Below are 21,780 nucleotides of genomic sequence, written 5' to 3'. Positions count from 1 at the left end.
GCAGAGTTGAAACAGTACCACTGCTGTCCCTGTCCAGGGTGGGCTGAATTTCAGCTTAGAGCTGGGGTCTGGTGATTTTAATTCAGTAATTCAGAATTCATTATCGGTGTTCAGCTGTCTCTCTCCAGTTTTATCCTACTGGCTATATTTAGGTCTTTGATCCATTTTGAGATAATTTTGTATATGGTGTGAGAAAGAGACCCCTTTCAATCTTTTGCATACAGATATCCAGTTCTCTGAACACCATTTGATAAACAGAATATTCTTTTGCAATAGAGTGAGCTTGGCAGTCTTATAAAAAATCAATTGCCCAATTAATATTCAGATATTTCAGGAGCTATTTCAGGAGAGATTGGGTTAACCAAATTCTTAAGAAGACATCTAATGCTTACTTTCTTTATAGAACAACTGCCTCATTCACCTCACTATAGTAGTGGTACTGCCTTCTTGATTTCTTGGTAGCATTCATCTGATGACCACTTCCTCCTCATAGAAGTCCTTCATTTCAGCTCAGATGACACCACATTACTGCTTATCCATCTGCAATATTCTTTGCTGCTACTAACCCAGAAATAGAGCCTTAAAATTTTGGCATTATTCTTTGAGTCTCTCTTCAGTTAGCTCAGCATTCAGACAGTAACCATGTTCTGACAATTCATTCTCTTCATATTATCCTCATTTAATGAGGATTGTAAAGAAATGCAAGCAGCACTTATTGATCCCTTGTAAGTGGCAGGCATGATGCTGGATATTTCCTTTAAATATCTTGTTCAATCTTCAAATACAGGCATTTATCATCTTAAATGCCTTGCCTTCAAAATTTTTTGAGAGGCAGGATAAATGTCTCAAGAGCAGTCTGTCAAAGCTTCACCACTGGGGATCATGAGAGTAGCTAAAATGAAGTAGGTGGGGTTTGAAAGAACAGAAAAGAATTCCAGTCTTGCCCACTGTGCTGGCTTGAAAATATTATGCACCCCCAAAAAGCCATGTTTTAATCCTGATTCAGTACTGTAGGTTGGAATCTTTTGATTAGCTTTTCCCCCACAGAGGTGTGACAGCCCAATTGTGGGTGTGACCTTTGATTAGATGGAGATGTGACTCCACCCATTCCAGGTGGGTCTTTAGTTGACCAGAATCCTCTAAAGGAGGAAACATTCTGGAGAGGGCCAGAAATGGCAGAGTGTACAAAAACTTCAGAGCGGAGTTGACACAGATGATGACACTTGGAGAACAGACACAGGGATGTTTAGAAATGATTGGAGCCCAGGAGCCATCACAATGAGATGCTAAGCAAGCCAGAATCTAGAGAGAGCCAAGGGAAGCCAAGAGATGAAAGCTAGCCTCTAAGAAGCAAAGTGAGGAACCCCCATAGGAACAGAGGCTGAAAGCAATGGAGCCCAGGAGCAAGGGACCCGCAGATGCCAGCCACATGACTACCCAGCTGACAGAGGTGTTCCTGACCCATCAGCCTTCATTTGTGCGAAGGTATTTTTCCCTAGATGCCTTAGTTTGGACACTTTCATATCTTTAGAACTGTAAATTGCATCTTATTAAATTCCCCTTTTAAAAAGCCGTTCCACTTCTGGTATATCACATTCCAGCATTTGCAAACTAACACAACCACTAAGACCAAATTTACACATTCAGCCTTTAGGTTATCACTTCCAGTTGAACCTTTTCTTTTCCTTTTCTGCTAAAACTGCAACTCATTCCTTCATATTCCTCCCATACCTTGTATGAACATCTAAATTAGTAACTTTGTGACTTTATTTCAATTATTTGTTTTGCCTTGATTACTCTTAGAGTTCAAGGACCATATCTGAATCAGCAACTTACCCAGCATCTAGCACAAGAATTGGCACATAAGAGGAACCCAATAAATGTGTCCGGGACCTAAAAATGTACTAACTGTTCCATTTATTTAGCATTCTTATTACACTACATTAATCATTCTTCTTATAGTTCTGACTGTCCTTTAGACAGGAAACCCAAATATTCCCCTGTATCAGTTAGGGTTCTCTAGAGAAACAGAATCAACAGGGAACACTTGTAAATATAAAATTTATAAAAGCGTCTCACATGACTGCAGGGATGCAGAGTCCAAAATCCACAGGGCAGGCTGTGAAGCCAACGACTCCGATGGAGGGTCTGGATGAACTCCACAGGAGAGACTCACCAGCCGAAGCAGGAATGGAACCTGTCTCCTCTGAGTCCTCCTTAAAAGGCTTCCCGCGATTGGATTTAGCATTGGATTTAGCATCACGAATTGTAGAAGACACTCCCCTTTGGCTGATTACAAATGGAATCAGCTGTGGATGCAGCTGACGTGATCATGACCTAATCCTATGAAATGTCCTCATTGCAACAGACAGGCCAGCACTTGCCCAATCAGATAAACAGGTACCACAACTTGGCCAAGTTGACACATGTCCCTAACCATGATATCCCCTTTTATTTATTTGTTTAGTTTTTGAAATACAAGCTTCTAGAAGAAACACAGTGACTATGGTAGAATAGACATTTGTCAGTTTGGCTTAGCTATTCGCTTCCCCTGCTGCCATGGTTAGATTATTTCTAGTTTAGATATGCTTGTAGAATTCAGGCAATGTTAAATGACAGATCTGATTCTCCCCCAAGTTAAACAGAAAATATGGATGTCAATAACAGCCTGTAGAAACCTTTTGTTTTACTTACATTCTGCTGGGAGTTTTATTCCCATTTCCTAAAATGGCCAACCAATAAATTCGTATTCAAAACTGTCCAAGCACTTCACCTAGATTTGTTTGTTTTTCTGCAATAATTCCATCTACTTAAGGCTCTAAACTCCTTGAAGATTTGATTTCATTTTCTCTGGAAGCTATCTCTTCAAAGAGGTCAGTGTCCTTGAAGTAAATACATGGGGATTGGTTTCAAATACTCTGTTGGGTTATGAAATGCTGTACTTTGATTTGCTTATTTATATTCAATGATACCATCTACTTAACAACTACAAACTCCTTGAAGGAACAGATCATCCTTTAACCTGATTTGGACCATAATCATAATAATTCTATGCATATTCGAGTGCTTAAATACTTCTTAATATTACGAGAGTGAAAAGAGTAGAACGGCTACCGAAACATTTTATATATACTTTTCAGTGAAAGAAGCTTTTAAAATGCTGAATGATGTCATTGAGTGATATAAACAATTCTAGAAAGGGTTAAGAAAAGGATTAATATAAAATTCCCATTTGCTGCATTTAAAGCATAAAGAAAAACACACAAAAAGCCAGTAGCAAATTACACTACTTACAAAAACAATATTATTAAAATATAAGTGAATACTGAAAAATATTTTAATTAACAAAATAAATCAAATGGAAAAGATTCCCTAAATAGAGCTTTAAAAGTTAAGCCTATGTGTGTTTGCCATGACTAATTATGTATCCATGTAATGTGTGTTCAATTTAGGCTTATTTAAATAGCAGAAATGCTCATTAGCTGCAGTATATCTGTGAAGCTTCAGTAAATAGTTTAATGGTTTTTATTTTTAACCAATTTCATAAGTTCCTGTAATTTTAGCTTTAGAAGCTCATTAATGTTATTTTTTGATATCCATCTCATGACTTTTTTCTTCCTTTTCAATCAGCAGTAGACAATTCAATGCAAATTTAAAACACAGTAGAATTTCATTAAACAACTTTAGTACAAAAGTAATGCATGATTCAAAAGTACAGCTTTTTATAGGGTACACATTTATGTTATTATGTAGTATAAAATATATTTGGTATTAGAAAAGGTTAAATTCAATTCAAAGTTCACAATGATAACAATGGCAAGTATTTATTGAGTGCTACCCATGTGGCTGGTTCTGAGCTAGTCACTGTATATATTGTCTCTTTAGATCTTCACAGAATAGTTATTATCTCAATTTTATATCTGTGGAAACTGAAGCTGAGTCACTTGCCTGGGTCACACCCCTAGGATTTGAACCTAACTACACACTAGCTTCATATTATTGACTCGGAAAGCCTGGAGGTGTTCAGGGGCATTTGGAGGTGCATCTACAGTTTGGCAAGGGCTCTGAATCTTAGGTTTAGACACAGTCATAAGGATGGTTAAGATTCCCAAAGAAAGAGTACAAATGCAGGAGGAAATAGAGTCCTTACTGTCACAGCAAAAGCAACCTGAGTTAATGTCAGAAAAGAAATCATCACAGTTACAGGAGAATCAAGACATTTCTGAGTCACAAAAGTCAAGTGAAGAGACAATTTCCAGAAGAGTCAAGTACAAGATAAATCTAAGGAAGATAACTTGATTTGGTAATCTGGAAGCCAATGTGATGCAAAAAGATGCGATGGTTAAACAGTGAAGGCAAAAATCAAAGTAAAAGAGGTTAAGGAGAGAGGACCTGGCAAGGATGGAGAAGTAACACATACTGGCTGTTCTTTTAACAAGTTTAGCAATGACTGCATGGGAAAATTTTAAGGCAGAAGACTGCAATTCATTCATTCAATTAACAAATAATTATTGCCTACTGTGTACTGAATCCTGCTGTAGGCACTGTAGTAAATGAGGTGCTTGTCCTTATGGGGTGTATATTTCACTTAGCATAAGATAGAAAATAAAATGCATATAAGTAAGTGAATTTGAGAATGGCAAAAATGGCTAAAGAAAGGGATTATGTGAAAGGGAGTATAATAAGGTGTGTGGGGGGGTGAGAAGAAGGAGGGAGGAATGCTTTACTCTAGGTGGGTGTAGGGAGTCAGAGACAGTCTCTTTGAGGAGATGACATCAGAGCTGAGACATGTAGGCTAAGAATGACCCAGCTATGTGATGATAATTTGGAGGCATATCATTCACAGTTGCAGAAGCTTTGAAGAGGAGGTGATGTTGATGCATTTGAGGAGTAGAAGGAAGGGCTCTGTGGGTAGAGGAAAGAAGGCAAGATGGAGGAGATGAAGCCTGAGAACAAGGCAGAGCAGATCATAGAAGGCTCTTTAAACTATGGTAAGGATTGTGTTCTAAATAAAGTGGGAAACCACTGGGGGACTTGGAACAAGGTTGTGAAATGATCTAATTTACTTTTATAAAGTAGATTCTGGTGAAATTATAACAAAGTGAGAAGAGAAGCAGGGAAACTAGTTAGGATTGCATTTCTCAATGCCAGAGGACATGTCCAGTATCTGATATTTCCCTCAACAGAGGGAGTTCTGGCTGGCCTTCACATGACACTTCATATCAACACTGCTTTCAAATGTTTTTGTCCTTAGTGTGAAGTTTCTGTAGGGTTATTAAGATGAAGAAGTCATTTCATTGTTTTCATCCAGTTAACCATCTCTTCATTCATTCAGTGAACACACTTTGTTGGATCCTTTGGATTACAATATGAATAAATTATCCTTATTTTCAGTATAGTTTAGAAAATATATATTTCATACATAATGAAATAGTAGAAGACCAGGGGCCCAAAAGGAGAATATGTAATGCATAATACATGCTCCCTATGTGTGTGCGAGGAGGATAATTAATATACATGCCCCTTTAGATTTCTAGTCCCTACCCATACTGTAATATAATTCAGAAACGTTAGATTAACACTAAGGTTAATCTACTTTACGCCACGGGGCTGCAAACGCGTCTTGGCAGAGCAGGCAGCCAGTGTGCGCAGGTGCGGCGTGACCCCCTCCCCAGGCCTCGGGTCGTGCGCAGGCGCATGGAGTTCGCACCCACTGAGCTTGCAGTCGGGTGTGCGCAAGCGCACCAAGAGGACCCAGGGTGGTGAATTTGGACATGCGCTTGCGGGTCAAACGACCGTTGGCGTCTGTCGTGGCTTGGCGGCTTTGGCGCTGGGGGCTCACTCTCAGGGAGCCGCGGTGGTCCAGTCAGCCACGTGCCGGCCTGGCTCGGGATTCCGGGCGTTTGCGTGGGGCCAGGCAGCTGAGACCGAGAGCGGAGGCCGGATGGGAGCCGGAGCCAGAGCGGGAGTGGCACGGGTGGTGCAGGGCCTGCCCGTGGCCAGGTGAGTGGGCAGCCAGGCGCGGGACCATAGTAGCAGTGTTTCCTGTGCGGGTCCCACGTGTGCCCTGGGGCCGCTGGAACCCTCAGGAGAGGCCGTCCCCGAGACCATGTGAAAATTCTAGCTCAGGAAAGGGCTGGATGGCCTGACCACCGGATCGTCCTCGGCCGCACAGCCGCCGCCGCCGCCCGCGCCACCCGGCAGCCGAGAGGCGGAGATCCCCGAGACGCTGCAGGCGACCACTTCCAGCAATGAATGCAAGGTGAGCCAGCCGGGGCGGGCACACGGTGGCAGAGTGCCGGGGAGGGGAGTAGCGGGCGCGGGTGGGGGTCGGGGAGCACCCGCTGGGGCCTAGCGCTGGCGGTGCAGCGAGGTGTGGAGCATGGGGAGTAGCGCGCAGGTGTGGTGAGGCTCCAGGCCTGGGAGTGGGGCGCCGGGCGCGGAAGTGGGATGATGGGTGCAGGAGAGGGGTGGCAGAGCGGGGTCAGGGAGCGGGGAGCGGGGCTCCGGCCTGGGAAGGGGCCTGCTGGCCGGGCCGCAGGGTTAAGGTCCTTGTTCTCAGGGCCCTGACCCCGCAGGCGTGGCCTGGAAGCCTTCCATGGGAGCGTTTTTGGCTTAACCCTCAGAATTTAGTTTCCTTTGGAAACGCTGTCTGGTGAGTATCGCCAACGCAAAGGCCAAGCCTGTCCAACTGGATGTTTGATCCAGGTTTTTCTCTTAAAATGTGCAACGATTGTAATTCTGAACATACACATATTCTTGTACAGAATTTTGGGGGGCTCTGTTATGGCAGAGCTGATGTTAAAATAGGTTTAACAGTTGTTGTAGTTTCTGTGTCTTATTTACGTTTCTTCATGTTGTTTTGTGAGTGGGATTATTGTTTTTATTGATTTGTGTTAGTTTTGTGGCGTTTGTTGGTAATTTCCATCCCATGTGGGTGTCTATGTAGTTTGTCATCTCTTTCATGGGTGGTGTATAATTATCAGCAGCTGGATTATTTATTGGTGTATTGTGGTGTCTTCTTTTTTTGTACTTTTGTTCTTTATTTTGTAAATTAAAAAAATGTGGAATGAGTGGCTGAAAATATGAAATTGCATTATGTTGGGTTAAGAAGTTAGCTGTGATTTTTGCCTGTTGAGGAGGTTGGTGCCATGGTGTGCAAAAGCCCCCTGTAGCGTGGTTGGTTTTAGATATTTCTCCGTGGGGGCTTGGGCCCCATCTGTCTGCGGGGTCTTCTGAGTTCCTCCAAGCACCTGTTAAAGAGGAGGGGGTGCTGGCCGCATCTGTCGTGGGCCCCTTTGCCTTCTTTTTATTTTTTATAATATTTTTTACTGTGAATATAACATTTATACAATGAGGAATATATTTTGAAGTACATTGTAACAAGTAGTTATCAAATAAGAGTTTGATATGGGTTACAGTTTCACAATTTTGGGTTTTCTAGCTGCTCCAAGACCCTAGCGACATAGTAGAAATACCAATATAGTGGTTGAGCAGTCATGCTCATTTCATACATTCTAAATTCTCTGTTATAACACCTCCTTCTCCTTTGACCCTTCTCCCAATCTTCAGGGATATTTGGACACTGCCCATTCTAACTTTTTCATGTTGTGAAGGGGTATCGGCAATATAAGATAGGGGGATGGAACTAGTTGATGTTCTTGGAGAGGCTGGTCCCTCTGCGTTTCAGGACTTACTTGGCCTAGGAACCATCTGGAGTTTGTAGGTTTCTAGAAGTAATCTTAGTGTGTAAAGCTTGTGTAGACTCTGATAAAGCCGTGGGTGTTCTTTAGGGTTGACAGGAATGGTGTTGGTTGGAGTTGGCAGACCATGGTAATTAGCAGTATCTAGCTGAAGCTTGTGTGAGAGTATCCCCCAGAGCAGCCTCTTGAGTCTACTTGAACTCCCTTAGCCACTGATATCTTATTTTATTCATTTCTTTTTCCCCTTTTGATCCAGAAGGCATTGTGGATCCCGTGGTGCCAGGGCTAGACTGAGCCCTTGGAGTCATGTCCCGTTTTCCCAGGGAGACTGTCACCGCTGGATGTCATGTCCTATGGAGAGGGAAAGGTAATGATTTTACTTGTTGTGTTGGGCTTAGAGAGAGAGGGGCCACATCTGAGCAACAAAAGAAGTTTTCTTGGGGGTGACTCTTAGGGCTAATTTTAAGTAGGCTTTCCTGTCCTTTGTGGGGGTAAGTTTCATATGAACAAGCCCCCAAACTAGTGGCTCACCTGTAGCTTTGGTTGTCCAGACTGCTCGTGAGAATATCAAGAATTCACCTTGGGGAAGTTGAATTTTCCCCCGTTCTCACCATTCCCTGAAGTGGACTTTCCAAATAATTTTTTATTCACTGTGCACATGATTCTGGGATTTATTGGCGCATCACTCTGGACAAACCAACAAAATCTCCTGTCCTTCTCAAGGTTCCTTGTACTTATGGTGTTCCATTAAGCTGTCTACATAAGTTGTATTAGGAAATGCAGTAGTCAAAGTATAAATTTTGTACCAAATGAACATTTTTTGCTTTAGTCTCACACATAATTTGAAATTTAAAAATATTAATTACCATCTATTTTCAGCACCCTGGAGTAATGACATTCCTTTATTCTTCCTCATGCAGAAACAGTTAAAAAGTTTGTACATGTAGTCGCTATCGTTATACAGTCTAGACATTCCTAGATTATACCACCTCAGTCTTTATTGTCTATCTTTCTTTCTCATTTCATTTGTGCCCCCAGCTCTCCTCCCTCTATTATTCCCACATTCAGCTTCATTCAGTGTTTTAACGTAATTATATTACACTTAGGTAGTATTGTACTGTCCATTTCTGAGTTTTTACATTCAGTCCTGTTGCACTATCTGTGTCCCTTCAGCTCCAGTTACCCAATGTCTTACCCTATTTCTATCTCCTGATGGTCTCTCTGTTACCAACAGAATTCTCCAGGTTTATTCAGTAATGTCAGTTCATATCAGTGAGACCATGTAATATTTGTCTTTTGTATTCTGCCTAATCTCACTCAGCATAATATTCTTAAGGTCCATCCATGTCGTTACGTATTTTGTAACTTTATTCTGTATTACAGCTGCATAATATTCCATTGTATGTATATACCACAGTTTGTTTAGCCACTTGCCAGTTAATGGACATTTTGGCTGTGTTTCCATCTCTTGACAATTGTAAATAATGCTGCTGTGAACAGTGGTGTGCAGATGTCTGCATGTGTCCTTGCCCTCCTGTCCTCTGAGTCGATACCTAGCAGTGGCATTGCCGGGTCATATGGCAGTTCTATAGTTAGCTTTTTGAGGAAACAGCCAACTGCCTTCCACAGCGTTGTACCATTTGACAGCCGCACCAACGGTAGATAAGTGTGCCTCTTTCTCCACATCCTCTCCAGCACTGATCATTTTCTGTTTTATCGATAATGGCCATTCTGGTGGGTATGAGATGATATCTCACTGTGGTTTTGATTTGCATTTCTCTAACAGCCATGGAAGTTGAGCATGTCTTCATGTGCCTTTTGGCCATTTGTCTTTCTTCTTCAGAGAAGTGTCTGACCACGTCTTTTGCCCGTTTTGTAATTGGCTGTCCTTATGTTGTTGAGTTGAACAATCTCTTTGTAAATTCTGGATACTAGACCTTCATCTGATAGGTCGTTTTCAAATATTGTCTCCCATTGGGCAGGCTGTCTTTTTACTTTCTTGATGAAGTTCTTTGACACGCAAACGTGTTTACTTTTGAGGAGTTCCCATTTCTTTCTTTCTTTCTTCAGTGCTCTTGCTTTGGGTGTAAGGTCTAGAAACCCGGCTCCAGGTAGAAAATTTACAAGATATTTCCGTACATTTTCTTCTAACAGTTTTATGGTCTTAGGTCTAATGTTTAGGTCTTTGATCCATTTTGAGTTAACTTTTGTATAGGGTGTGGGGTTTGGGTCCTCTTTCATTCTTTTGCATATGGCTATCCAGTCCTCTAGGCACCATTTATTGAAGAGACTCTTCTGTCCCAGGTGAGTTGGCCTGACTGCCTTATCAAAGATCAATTGTCCATAAGTAAGAGGGTCTATATCTCAATACTCTGTTCAGTTCCGTTGGGCAGTATATCTATCTTTATGCCAGTACCATGCTGTTTTGATCACTGTAGCTGCATAATATGCCTTAAAATCAGGTAGCGTGAGACCTCCGACTTCATTTTTTTCTCAGGGTACTTTTAGTTATTCGGTCCACGCTGCCTTTCCTGATAAATTTGGTTATTGGTTTTGCTGTTTCTGAAAAGTAAGTTTTTTGGATTTTGATTGGTATATTGCATCGAAGCTGTAAATCAATTTAGGTTGAATTGACATCTTAACTACAGTTAGTCTTCCAGTCCATGAACACGGTACGCCCTTCCATCTATTTAGGTCTTCTGTGATTTCTTTTAACAGTTTCTTGTAGTTTTTCATTGTATAGGCCTTCTGTCTATTTAGTTAAATTTATTCCTATAATATTTTATTCTTTTGGTTGCTGTTGTAAATGGAATTCTTTTCTTGATTTCCCCCTTAGTTTGTTCATTACTAGTATATAGCAATACTACAGATTTTTGAGTGTTAATCTTGTAACCTGCCACTTCACTGTACTCATTTATTAGCTCCAGTAGTTTTGCTGTGGATTTTTCAGGGTTTTTGACGTAGAGTATCATATCATCTGCAAACAGTGAGAATTTTACTTCTTCCTTTCCAGTGTTGATGCCTTGTGTTTCTTTCTTTTGTCTAATGGCTCTGGCTAGAACTTCCAAAACAGTGTTGAATAACAGTGGTGACAGTAGACATCCCTGTCTTGTTGCTCATCTTAGGGGGAAAGTTTTCAGTTTTTCCCCATTGGCGATGTTGTTAACTGTGGGTATTTCATATATTCCCCTTATCATTTTGAGCAAGTTCCCTTCGATTCCTATCCTTTGAAGTGTTTTGAACAGAAGAGGATGTTGAATTTTGTCAAATGCCTTTTCCGCATCAATCCAGATGATCATGTGGTTTTTCTGCTTTGATTTGTTGATATGGGTTTCTTACGTTGAACCCTCCTTGCATACCTGGGATGCATCCTACTTGGTCATGATGTATAATTCTTCTAATGTGTTGCTGGATTCAATTTCCTAAAATTTTGGTGAGGATTTTTGCATGTGTGTTCATTAGAGAGATTGGTCTGCAGTTTTCCTTTTTTGTAATATCTTTGTCTGGCTTTGGTGTGAGAGTGATGTTGGCTTCGTAGAAAGATTCTGGAATGTTTGGTAAAATTCACGTGTCAAGCCGTCTGGTCCTGGGCTTTTCTTTTTGTGGAGCTTCTTAATGACTGATTCAATTTCTTTACTTGTGATTGGTTTGTTGGGGTTGTCTGTTCCTTCTCGAGTCCATGTTGGTTGTGCATGCCTTTCTAGAAAGTTGTCCATTTCACCTACATTGTTGTATTTATTTGTGTAAAGTTGTCCGTAGCATCCTGTCATTACTTCCTTTATTTCTGTGGGGTCCGTGATTATGTCTTCTCTTCCATTTCTGATCTTATTCATTTGTATCCTCTCTCTTCTTTTTGTCAGTCTTGCTAAGGGTCCGTCAGTCTTATTGATTTCCTCATAGAACCAGTTTCTGGTTTTGTTGATTTTCTCAGTTGTTTTCACATTCTCAGTTTCTTTTATTTCTCTCTGATCTTCGTTATTTCGTTCCTTTTCCTTGCTTTGGGGTTAGTTTGCTGTTCTTTCTCTACTTCTTCCAAGTGGACAATCAGTTCCTCAATTTTTGCACTTTCTTCTTTTTTGATATGAGCATTTAGGGCTATAAATTTCCCTCTTAGCACTGCCTTTGCTGCGTCTCATAAGTTTTGATACATTGTGTTTTCATTTTCATTTTCCTCGAGATACTCTCTGATTTCTCTTAGAATTTCTTCTTCGACCCACTGGTTGTTTAAGAGTGTGTTCTTGAGCCTCCACATATTTGTGAATTTTCTGACACTGTGCCTATTCATGATTTCCAAGTTCATTCCTTTATGATCTGAGAAAGTGTTTTGTATGATTTCAAACTCTTTGAATTTATTGAGACTTGCTTTGTGACCCAGCATATGGTCTATCCTTGAGAATGATCCATGAGCACTTGAGAAAAAGGTGTATCCTGCTGTTGTGGGGTGTAATGTTTTATAAATGTCTGCTAAGTCTTGCTCATTTATTGTATTGTTCAGATTCACCGTTTCGTTATTGATCCTCTGTCTAGATGTTCTCTCCATTGAACAGAGTGGTGAATTGAAGTCCCCGACTATTATGTTCGACGTGTCTATTTCCTTTTCATTGTTTGCCTCATGTGTTTTGGTGCGTCCTGGCTCGGTGCATAAGTATGTATGATTGTTTTGTCTTCTTGCTGAATTCTTCCTCTTATTAATACATAGTCTCCTTCTTTGTCTCTTTTAACTGTTTTACATTTGAAGTCTAATGGGTTGGATATTAGAATAGCTACTGCTGCTCTTTTCTGATTGTCGTTTGCATAAAATATCTTTTCCCAACCTTTCACTTTCAACCTATGTTTATCCTTGGGTCTAAGATGTGTCTCCGGTAGACAGCATATAGATAGGTCCAGTTTTTAAATTCATTCTGCCAGTCTATGTGTTTTCATTGGGGAGTTTAATCCATTGATCTTTAGTGTTATTACTGTATGGGTAGTCTTTTCTTCTACTATTTTGCCTTTTGGATTTTATATGTCCTACCTAATTTTCCTTCTTTTTACCTTTACTCATAGTCTTCCTTTCTCCACTCTTCTCCACACCTCACCTCTCTCTTCTGTCTTTTTGTATCTATCTCTACTGCTCCATTTAGTATTTCTTGCAGAGCTGGTCTCTTGGTCACAAATTCTCTCTGTGATGTTTTGCCTGAAAACATTTTAATTTCTCCCTCATTTTTGAAGGGCAGTTTTGCTGGATATAGAATTCTTGGTTGGCAGTTTTTCTCTTTTAATATATCATCCCACTGTCTTCTTACCGCCATGGTTTCTGCTGAGAAATTGATGCGTAGTTTTATTGGGCTTCCCTTGTATGTGATGGATTGCTTTTCTCTTGCTCCATTCAAGATTCTGTCTTTCTCTTTGACCTCTGACGTTCTGATTAGTAAGTGTCTTGGAGTGTGTCTGTCTGGATCTGTTCTCTTTGGGGTATGCTGCACTTCTTGGATTTGTAATTTTAAGTCTTTCGTAAGAGTTGGGAAATTTTCAGTGATCGTTTCCTCCATTGGTTTTTCTCCTCCTTTGCCCTTCTCTTCTCCTTCTGGGACACCGACAACATATATGTTCGTGAACTTCATATTGTCATTCGATTCCCTGAGTCCTTTCTCATATTTTTCCATTTTTCCCCTATGGTTTCATTTGCTTGTTGGATTTCAGATGTCCTGTCCTCCAGTTCGCTAGTCCTATGTTCTGCCTCTCGAAATCTGCCATTGTGGTTTTCCATGATTTTTTTCATCTCTTCTTCTGTGCCCTTCATTCCTATAAGTTCTGAAATATGTCTTTTCAGAACTTCGATTTGTTCTTTTTGTTCGTTCCTTGCCTTTCTTGTATCCTCCCTCAATTCATTGATTTGATTTTTGATGAGGTTTTTGATGTCTGTTCATATATTCTGAATTAATTGTTTCAACTCCTGTATCTCATTTGAATTGTTGGTTTGTTCCTTTGACTAGGCCATATGTTCAGTTTTCCTGGTGTGATTTATTTTTTCCTGGTGTCTAGGCTTTTAATTACCTCAATTAGTTTATTCTGGAGATTATTTTCACTTCTTTTACCTAGGGTTTTCTTACTGGATGAATTTGTTGGCTGTCTGTTCTTCGACATTCCTTTCAGCTTTATCTGGACCTTTAGCTTAAGTTTTGTTTGACAGAGGAGAATTTTTCAGTTCTTGTTTTCTTGTTTCTTGGCCTGCTTGTGTGGTGCTTTCGCTGTCCCCCCCCACTCACACACTTAGGAGCGTCTACTTAGATATTATATACCCCAGCCAGATGTTCCCAGACCAAACTGGCCTCCTATCAGGAGGAAACAATCACCTGCATTGGTTTTCCCTGTGGGTGAGAACCAGTAGGTTGAAAGACTTTCCTATGAAGTCTCTGGGCACTGTTTTTCTTGTCCTGCCCAGTATGTGGCACTTGTCTGCCTGCAGGGCACACCAGCATAAGATGATGTGGTAACTTTAACTTTGGCAGACTCTCCCTGCTGGGGGCATGGCAGAGACAGAGGAGAGGTTGTAGGCTGGTTTTAATGGCTTCAAATTACCAAGTCCTGGGGTCTGAATTCCTTGATGGAGGGATTCCACTTGAGTTGGGCTTCACCCCTCCCCTGGGGAAGGCACAGGCTCCAGACAAGCCCCCAAAAGAGCTCACTTCTGCCTATGCCTCGGGTAGTTGCAGCCTGAAAAGTCCTGCCACTGTATCCCGAGGCAGTCAAGCCTTTGTAGGTACACAGCCACAAAAACCTGTGTTTCCTTCTTTTTTTTCCCTCCCTTTTTCTGTCAGTCCTGCCCTCTTGGCACCGGGGAAAAAATGAGCAACCTCCGCTTTGATCAGGTTCACCCCAGCTGAGGGCCTATATTTAGTAATCAGAATTAGTTTATTAGTTGCACCATTGGCATTTGAGGCAGAAGGAACTTGCCTCAGGAGATGAAGGATAAGAGCCAGATGATGTGAAATTCTTTCTCACTAAAAAATGGATGCACTATTTTAAAATACCTTTTTCTATGTTGAGTGTTTCAGTGCTTTCTGAGAAATATCCGAGTTTTACAGCAGAATTGTCCAGTGTCTTTGTTCTCTGGAACTTGCTAGTACAGAGATCAGCAAACTTTTCTCTAATGGTCTGGATGGTGAAAAAAATTTTTGGCTTTTCAGGCCATAGTGTCCCTTTCACAACTAATCATCTCTTTTGTTGTAATGCAAAAGCAGCCATGGACCATGGACATTATGTAAATGAGTGAGCTTGTCCAGTAAAACATCATTCATAGAAATAGGTGGTGGGCAGGTGTGGCCCACCAACTGTAGTTTGCGAGCCCCTATAGGTGTCCCACTGAAAGTGGTGAGCAGCCCAGGTATTAACAAGATATAAGTATTCTGGCCGAGTATGCTACTTATACCTGGCTCTTCCTCTTAAAAGGTCTGTTCAAGAGAGAGATCAGAGGACTCTCTTGCTAGAGATTCATACTGAAACAGGGGCGAGCAGAATAAACCCAGCATGGTAGTGCAGTAGGATGTAACTCTAGGGCACCAGTGCTTCTTTCACGTCCCTACCGTAGCCACACTGACATGTGTGCCCCCTCTGAACAAAGCACAATGCATGCCTTGATACCTTGTTGTGCTTGTGTTCTGTTTGTGGCCTGGTGGCATCGAAGTTAAATTATCCTAGGTCCCATCTCTTCTCAGGCCCATCAGTCAGAGTCCATGACTTCCTGGAAGTGAATCTTGCCTCCACTCTTCCATTATTGTGATCCTCTGCTTCAGTTTCCTCATCTACCAAAGTGGGATAAAACTAGTCCCCATCTCATAAAGTTGATGTGGTGACTACATAAATCCACATTTGAGAAGTGCCTAGATTGTCTGGCTCATCATGAGCATACATGAATATCAGCTGTGGTGATGACTATTCTCAGCTTCTCAGGCGATTTTGTTTCTATACCTGAAGAGTGGCCATAGTGGTTTATATTCTTGTTCTTGGTGTGAGTGTCTAGAACTTAGACTTCCCTACGTGTGAAGGTAAGCAACACACCACCCCACCCCTCGCCCTGGCTGCCCTTTTTAGTGACTTTCTTAAGGGCATGTGAGATAGAATATTAGGCTATAGAGTCCTGCTTACAGGTGCCTTGAATCTGTAACTGGCCTGGGTAGTCCTTCAAATACTAAGATTTTGTATTCAAAGTCTGTCTTTCCTATGTCAGATACTGGCTGAAGATGAAAATAACTGTTTGTTGCATAAAAGATGAACTCTCTGAAGCCAGGCTTCAGAAACCAATTCAATAACTTTGGGGTGAAAAATTCAAATATGTAGAACACACTACCTAAGCTGTGAATAATAACTTCAGCGATTGACCCTTCATGGGATGGAAGTTGCTCTTCTATACTACACTCTGTAGGAGCAAGAGCTAGTCTGTCCTTTGAACCCTGATTGGAATGGAGTTGAGCCCAGTCTGAGAAACTCAGTTACCCTGAATTCCTTGATACTGTTAACATTAGCACGATTCCAGATAAGATTTGCAAGGTGGCTATAAATTCCAGTAGGTTCAGTGGTTCTGCTTCATTTAAAGATATTTCCTGCTTTGGTATTAAATTTTATTTTATTTTGCATTAGAAAATATTAACTTTTGGCATTTTCTTCCTCCATATGTAAATTCACTCTTGTAAACTTTTGAAACACATCAAAATATATGATGTAACTTTCCTGATTCTGAATTCTTATTGACATAAAATCTCAAGTAAAGACGTCTAAAATGCCAGAGGTTTTTGAGAAGCTCAGGAAGATAATGTTTGTATTTTAGGATCTGTCAATGGAGTAAAATATGTAATGACAAAAGGTATCTTGAATTCAGTAATGTTAACTGAATCTGTGTTTTGTGAATCTTAGCATCATAGCCCTTTTTTAAAAATAGTACATATTGAGGACGAGCCAAGACGGCGGCTTAGTGAGGTGCAGGATTTAGTTCGTCCTCCAGAACAGCTACTAAATAACCAGGAACAGTACAGAACAGCTCCTGGGACCACGTCAGTGACCGGACACACAGCATACCCCAGTCTGGACCAGCTGGGCTGGCTGTGAGCCCCCCCAGAACCATGAGTTCCCCAAGCCAAGGCAGCCAGCGCCCCTCCCCAACATGCTGCTTCCCAGCGGGGAAAGGAAAGGGACTTGACCAGCAGCAGGCGCTGAGCACATCTTAGCTTCAAGTGTGGAATTAATTCACAAATTCTGACTACTAAAAATAGGCCCCCAGTTCAGGTGAACCTGGTCAGAGCAGAGCTGGCTCATTTTTGCCCTGGTGCTAACAGGACAGGGCTGACAGAAAAAGAAAAAAAAAAGAAACAGTGGTTTTTGTGGCTGTGTTTCTATGGAGGCTTGGCTGCCTTTGGATATAGTGGCAGGACTTCCGAGGCTGCAACTGCCCCAGGCATAAGCATAAACAAGCTTCTTTGAGAGCTTGTCTGGAGCTGGTGCCTTCCCCGGGGGAGGGGTGAGGCCCAGTTCTGGTGGAATCCCTCCCTCAAGGAATTCAGACACTAGGGCTTGGTAATTTGAAGCCATTAAAACCAGCCTACAACCTCTCCTCTATCTCTGCCATGCCCCCAGCAGAGAGAGTCTGCCAAAGTTAAAGGTACCACATCATCTTATGCTGGTGGGGCCTGCAGGCAGACAAGTGCCACATACTGTGCAGGACAAGAAAAACAGTGCCCAGAGACTTCATAGGAAAGTCTTTCAACCTACTGGTTCTCACCCTCAGGGAAAACCAATGCAGGTGACTCTTTCCTCCTGATAGGAGGCCAGTTTGGTCTGGGAAAATCCAGCTGGGGTCTATAATACCTAAGTAGACTGTCCTAAGGGTGGGGGGCAAAGGCAGTATACTGGCAGGGCAAGAAACAAGAAAACAAGAACTGAAAAATTCTCCTCTGTTAAACAAAACGTAAGCTAGAGGTCCAGAAAAGGGTGAACTGAAGATCAGAGAAAAGATAGATAGCAAATTCATCCAGCAAGAAGGCCCTAGATAAAAGAAATGAAAACAATCTCCAGAATAAACTGATTAAGGTAGTTAAATGTCTAGACACCAGCAAAAAATAACAAATCACACTAGGAAAATTGAAGATATGGCCCAGTCAGAGGAACAAACCAACAATTCAAATGAGATACAGGAGTTGAAACCAAACCATTAATTCAGAATATATCAACAGGCAATGAAAACCTCATCAAAAACCAAATCAGTGAATTAAAGGAGGATATAAAGATGTCAAGGAATGAACAAAAAGAAGAAATCAAAAGTCTGAAAAAACATATCACAGAACTTATGGGAATGAAAGGCACAATAGAAGAAATAATAAAAAAAACCAATGGAACCCTGCAATGGTAGATTTCGAGAAGCAGAACATAGGATTACTAAACTGGAGGACGGACCCTCTGAAATCCAACAAGAACAAGAAAATGTGGGTAAAAAGGATAATTTAATTCCCAGAGACTCAGGAATTGAACAACAATATGAAGAACACAAATATACATGTTTTGGGTGTCCCAGAAGGAGAAGAGAAGGGAAAAGGAGGAGAAAAACTAATGGAGGACATTATTACTAAAAATTTCCCAACTCTTATGAAAGACTGAAAATTATACATCCAAGAAGTGCAGCATACCCAAAAGAGAATAGATTCAAATAGATGTACTCCAAGACACTTATATTCAGAATGTTAAAGGTCAAAGAGAAAGAGAGAATCTTGAAAGCAGCAAGAGAGAAGCAATCCATCACATACAAGGGAAGCCCAATAAGACTATATGTAGATTTCTCAGCAGAAACCACGGAGGCGAGAAGACCTTGTTCACTGCCCTCCCTCATGGCCCCAGGACTATGAGTGTGAAAGTGTGAGTGTGACTACTGCTGCTGGAGCTCTGGTGTCCACATGGAGCCCAGATGTGCACCGTGAGGAGGTACCCAGGCTGCACCCCTGGCAGGGTCCCCCATCTCGGGGCTGTGAGGTGACCGGGAGGGAATGCCATGGCTACACTCCTGCCAGGGTCCTCCATCTGAGGGCCTGTGGGGTGACTGGGGGGCTTTGCACCCAGCACCCGAACATACACAGGCTTGCCGGCTCCTGTCCCAGCTGTCAGCATCCTTCACTCATCTCTTCCTCTGCCTCGTGGTTGTCAGGGTATGAAAGTGTTGGAGCCAGCACCCTTGTGCCCACAGAACTGTGAGGTGCCTGGGTGGGTTTGCATTAAAGAGTCACCTTTTCTCTTCCAGAGAGTTCCTGTCCAGTGACGTGATGACAGAGTTCAGCACAGCTTGCATCTACCTGCATGAGATTACGAGTCCCAGGAGCAGTTCACAGTAAGCCCTCGTCGGCCTGGGACCCCAGAGTGAGGCCATGGGTGGCTGGAAGCGCATGCTTTCCCTGGTGAAGTCCATCGCCTTGGTCTGAAAGTTCTCTGTCCCTCGCAGAATGTGATGGCAGTTTAGGTGAAGACCCAGCTGCATCTCTGCAGCCCTTAAATGGTGGGGTGGAGCCTGCAGTGGGAGAAGCCTGCTGTGTAGAAGGACCTGTTATATGTGGTGGAGCCTGCTGTGTGGGTGGAGTCTGTCATATGGGGTGATGCCTGCTGTGTGTAGGGCAGAGCCTACCGTGTGGGGTGGAAGGTGGAAAGCCCAGAGGGACAGAGTGCTGCACATAGGTGGCTCTGGAACTTCAGAGGAGTTTGGCACCTTCTGCAAGGCTGTGTATGGCCACTTGCAAGGGGTAGAGTCTGGTGGAGGCCAGCTACAGACAGGCCAGATCCTCTGCTCAGGATAGGTGGAGGCACTTCTGAGCAGGAACCGCTCGAGCAGGATTTTGGAAGCTGTTTGCTGGGTGGGAGCATGATCGTCTCAACACCCTGCCTGTAGGGAAGCCCCAGCTTCCCTCACAGTGGACCGTTGCCTCACCTGTCCTCCCTGCCCCCCCATCCTTGCAGTGTGTGCAGCACCCATGTGGGATCTGTCTTCCCCACGAGGCCTGGTCTGTGTCATTGGCTCGTCCTCAAGCCCAGCAGAAGGCTTAACACTGGCAGGAGCATGGCCCCACCTGGGGCTGGATGCAGTAATGGGTGCGAGTGCCTAGGCCAGTGTGGGGAGAAGCATGCCATTGGAGGGTGCACAGGGACAGAGGTGCCACCTTGGGTGCAGGGCCAGTGGGGAGTGGGCCAGGGTTTCTAGTGTTGTTAAATTGAGACATCTGTGCCAGTGATAGCAAGGAGCTGTCCTCACCCTTGCTGGCCCCCAATCCCAGCCTCAATCAGCCTCTTCACCTCGTTTGGCCTCACCGCTCCCGGTGCTCAGGCACACCCACAGTGCCCTGGCCTCGGATAGAGTGTGGAAGGTGCACAGGGGTCGGAGTGCATGGACAGAGCAGTGCCCAGGGGTGTTCCACCTCTTCATCTGGAGCTCATCCAAGAGTCCGCCCCACCGCCTGTTCCCTGCTGGGGTGATGGCGCCAGGCCAGCGTGCTGGCTCCCTGCTCTGCCACACAGCCCTTTCCTGCCAACCTGGCACTGCCTCTCTCGTGCTGGATGTGGTGAAGTAGATCCTGCACTCCAGGGCGTCCGAGAGGGCTGGGCCGCACTGGCCCTTGTGGTCAGCTTCCCCGCCCCAGTCGCCTGGCCTCTGGCTGTCAGAGGAGGGAAATTGAATTTTTCTAAGACTAATAGTGGTGGAGCAATGTTTTTTAGCTGAGTCTGATTCAAAGAATAGGCCATTAATTGAGAGAGGAAATTGAAATGCATTTGTCTTGTATGTAAATGATGTCACAAATGTGAAAGGGGTCAGAGTCCTGGCCTGTTCCCAGAATGAAGTTGACCCTTCAGAGGCAACAGGTATGCGGACCCTCACATAAGGGTTCTGTCCGTCACCTGAGCCCCCCAAGGCCAGGCCCTCCATGCTGTTGGCCCCTAGATTGCCAGAAGGTTGCACCAAAGCTGTCCTCTGGCCCCAAGTCCCAGTCATCTCACCTTAAGTGACTGGGCGAGTCTTGCTTCCTTGCGGTTACCTGCCCAGGGCCCCCACCTGGCTCCCTGGCCTGTGAACTCGCCAGGCCCCTGCCAACTGCATGTCCCTGGGAAGCCCGGCACTTGGGGATTCAGAGGGCTTCTGCAGCCGTTCAAACAGTACACCAAAGCCTAGTTGAGACCATGTGGTCAAATGGGAGCCTAGGATGTCCCGGCCCTGGGCAGGGGCCAGGGGTTGCTGCTGGGGAGGGGAGCAGGCCCATCAGCCCTGGCCCCTGAGAGCACCCATAGCCACCCTGTGGTGGGAAACGAGGCAGCACTCACGAGCTGGCATGGAGGGGGGTTTCCCCTACAGGACTCCATGCTGCATGGCCAGCTCAGCCTCAGGAAGATGAGGCTGGGAGGACCAATTTGGGAGAAAAGATGATCTTCTGGTGGTGGTGGGGGGTGTTGAGGAGGGAAGGGGCCCAAGGGGTGGGGAGGTGGGGTGTGGCAGGGTGCCCTGCGTCGCCGTGTCTGTGGAGCTGAGCGGGTCCTCCTGGGGCCGCCGTCCCCTCTGGGTTCAGTCCAGCCTCCAGATACTCACTGGGACCTTCCCTTGTGTGGCTTCTCATCAGATCGTGGAGGGCAGCCAGGCCTCGGGGTGAGACCCTGAGCTCAGCGCTGTGACTGTGCTTTGTCGGCCACAGCTTGGGTGGGCTTAGGTGAGGCCATGCATGTGGTGGGCCTGACCAGGACAGCGCCAGGTGTGGACAGCACCAGGTATGGATAGGGCCAAGTGTTAGAACTGTGCTGAGTGCTCAGGAGAGTATGCTGTGTGAACAGCATTGGGTGCTCAGGACAGCACGGGGTGTGAACAGTGCTGGGTGCTCAGTACAGTGCTGGGTTTTCAGGACAGTGTGGTGTGTGGACATCATCGGGTATGGACAGCACAGGTATGGACAGGGCCAAGTGCTAGGACAGTGCTGGGTGCTGAGGACAGCACAGGGTGTATACAGTGCTGGGTGCTCAGGACACCACAGGGTGTGGACAGTGCTGGGTGCTCAGGACAGTGCTGGGTTCTCAGGATATGTGGGGTGTG

At 43.9% G+C, this 21,780-nt stretch overlaps 1 protein-coding gene across 6 annotated transcripts in view; it reads left to right on the top strand.

Annotated features, from left to right (window-relative positions):
- LOC143661352 (uncharacterized) overlaps positions 1-21,780 on the top strand; it is a 151,984-nt gene that overhangs the window by 43,766 nt on the left and 86,438 nt on the right. For 4 of the 6 annotated variants that reach the window (XM_077134888.1, XM_077134887.1, XM_077134890.1 and 1 more), the window contains exons 1-2: positions 6,555-8,070; positions 18,964-19,050. The exons of 1 other annotated variant lie outside the window; for it this stretch is intronic. In XM_077134888.1, coding sequence (XP_076991003.1) covers positions 8,045-8,070; positions 18,964-19,050 — 113 coding nt within the window. In that variant the 5' untranslated portion in view covers positions 6,555-8,044. Of the gene's footprint in view, positions 1-6,554; positions 8,071-18,517; positions 19,051-21,780 lie in introns of those variants that run through there. One more of the 6 variants, XR_013164518.1, reaches the window with a different exon arrangement.

The sequence above is a fragment of the Tamandua tetradactyla genome, chromosome 17, assembly GCF_023851605.1.
Source record: "Tamandua tetradactyla isolate mTamTet1 chromosome 17, mTamTet1.pri, whole genome shotgun sequence".
Classification (NCBI taxonomy): Eukaryota; Metazoa; Chordata; class Mammalia; order Pilosa; family Myrmecophagidae; genus Tamandua; species Tamandua tetradactyla.
This window is presented reverse-complemented; position numbering and strand designations above follow the sequence as displayed.